General features: G+C 44.0%; 1 protein-coding gene across 1 annotated transcript in view; it reads right to left on the bottom strand.

The window, feature by feature from the left end:
* Positions 1-4: 4 nt before the first annotated feature.
* The window catches only part of LOC108228749 (amyloid-beta A4 precursor protein-binding family B member 3-like), a gene marked incomplete at its 3' end in the record, with an annotated part of 8023 nt that continues 5562 nt past the window's right edge, over positions 5-2465 (bottom strand). Inside the window, exons 2-5 of the mRNA XM_017404353.2 lie at positions 1887-2050; positions 1228-1286; positions 379-427; positions 5-76 (exon numbers count right to left, since the gene is read on the bottom strand). Of these exons, the coding sequence (XP_017259842.1) occupies positions 5-76; positions 379-427; positions 1228-1286; positions 1887-2050 (344 nt within the window). The remainder of the gene's footprint in view (positions 77-378; positions 428-1227; positions 1287-1886; positions 2051-2465) is intronic.

The raw sequence follows: 2465 nt of genomic DNA on the forward strand, positions 1-2465 counted from the left end.
CGGCGAGGCTGCTGCGACCGGGGGACAGGTCCTCCTCCTCCACCTGCAGCCAGCCGAGAGAACGCACGGCGAAACACTGCAACCGGACAGATTAAATCAGATTAAAGCTCCATAAAACTGTGGTGGAGAGACATGCACTCCAACAGGCAGCCAGAGAGAGAGATTAAAGCAGATTAAAGTACCAGAATAAATCTTGATGAAGACAAGGACTTTTCCTGACAGAATTTCAGCAGCATCACTTTAATATTATTGCACTTTTATTGAAACAAATATTCAAAACTGTGAGTTGGAACATGAGTATATAACATAAACACACGTGCATCAAATTAAACAACCTGGTGTTGTGGGGAAAAAGGGGGGATTAGTGAATTATTTTACCTTTGAGTCAGGGTCATGGTTGGTGAGAAAGTCTTCATGCCAAGAAGACCTGAATGAAAAATAAATTAATAATAAATGTTCAAAAACTAAACTACAAAATGTCCTCATAATTATCAAGCATTAAGTGATGTGATGAGTCCTCAATCTGCATGAAAACATGAACGTGTGTGTCTGTAATTTGTTGTTTCAGTTTGAAAACGTCACACTGAGGACCTCAGTATAACTGATTAAACAGGCAGGTCAGGATATCTCCACACCTGCAGCCCTGTGGGATGTTCCTGGAGCAGAGGTCACAACCTACCAAAACTGCTCCATGGAAGGAGAACCAGAGACAGGATCATGGAGGACCAAGAATCACTGATAGACGTGAGTATCAAAGGTTAGCCCGTGTTGTTCTGATCCAGGAGAAGAGCTGCTGAAGCTCAAAGTGCTTTTAAAGTTACTGCTGGTTCTGACAGAAAGGTGTCAGAACCCACAGAGTCCCACCTGCTTATAGGTCAGAGCCAGATACCACAGGAACCCTTCTGAGGTCCACAGGAACCCTTCTGAGGTCCACAGGAACCCTTCTGAGGTCCACAGGAACCCTTCAGAGGTTCTCAGGAGACCTTCAAACTTCTAAAGTAGTCCACGAGGACATGGGTTAGGGCTGTTGGTAGAATTTGGATCCATTCTGAATGAAGCAGCAGCCATGAGGCCGTGGCTGACTCTGTGAAACGGGATTCAGGATCTCATCAAGTTTGTATTAAATGTCTGTTTAAATTCTGACGTTCTGTAGTGAAGATGTTAAAGGCTTTGGAAACATTTTATGTGATTATCCAAACTGCAGAAAGTTAGTTTTATCTGAGATACCTGTTCTCAGTGGCTCCTTCTGTCTCTGCATTAGGGCTCTCCTCTGCTGCCTCCTCCTGCTGAAAAACCACAGAAGAAGAGGAGTCTCAAATCAAATCGTTTTATTTGTAGCACATTTAAGAACAATGGCTAAAGTGCCATAGATAAAAAAGAAACTGTAAGAAGATTAGAACAAATACAAGAGACCATAAAAACAAACAAAACAGAAAGAACAAAATACAAGTTTTGTAACAAAAGGAAAAAAGAAAAAAGCTAAAACACTAAAATGATGCAAAAATATCAACTCTGAAGATGTGTTTAAAAAGCCAATGAGTACAAATGTGTTTTAAGAAGAGACTTGAAACACAGAGAGGAGCCTGTCTGACGTGAAAAAGCAGCTGGTCCCACAGTTTACAGCTGAAGACCACCTCCGTGGACCAGCCTGGACCTGGGGACAACTAAAGACCTGATCTTCTCTGTGGACCAGCCTGGACCTGGGGACAACTGAAGACCTGATCTTCTCTGTGGACCAGTCTGGACTTTGGGATGACTAAACGTAAAAGATCATAAGATCTGAGACCTTACGGGCATGTAAGGGTTAATGAGTCAGAAACAAGTTTACCTCTAACAGGTTAACGTGGACTAACTTTTTAAAGTAAACCAGTACTTTTTGTTCTGACCTGAGTTTCGAGAGGCTTTGGCGTCCCGGTAAGGCGAGGGTGCTGCCACTGCGTGGCGCCTGTGGGAACATGCCAGTAGTATGTCCCTGTGGAGTCTTTGATGGTTCTCCATCCAGAGGGAAGATCTGGATCCAGGAGGAGGTTCTGGTCTGTCCACAGATTATCTGCAGAGACACAGACACCAACAAAAGTCCTGTAGTCTGGAAACACGGTTCACAGTCGCTGTCAGCGCCCCTACAGGCTGAAACGGATACTGCAGCCAAAATATGGTCAAAACACCCTAAAGATGTGAAGTGTTTTTACATCTGTTCACAGCCAAGATATTTACATTCTCTAATAATAAAAAAATACTCAGTGAAAACATTTATTAAAATGATACAAACAGTCAAAGGGGTTCCTGTCCAATCAGCTGTGAGTCTGAAGGGTTCCTGTCCAATCAGCTGTGAGTCTGAGGGGCTCCTGTCCAATCAGCTGTGAGTCTGAGGGGCTCCTGTCCAATCAGCTGTGAGTCTGAGGGGCTCCTGTCCAACCAGCTGTGAGTCTGAGGGACTTCTGTCCAACCAGCTGTGAGTCTGAGGG

Source organism: Kryptolebias marmoratus, unplaced genomic scaffold (genome assembly GCF_001649575.2).
Source record: "Kryptolebias marmoratus isolate JLee-2015 unplaced genomic scaffold, ASM164957v2 Scaffold42, whole genome shotgun sequence".
Classification (NCBI taxonomy): Eukaryota; Metazoa; Chordata; class Actinopteri; order Cyprinodontiformes; family Rivulidae; genus Kryptolebias; species Kryptolebias marmoratus.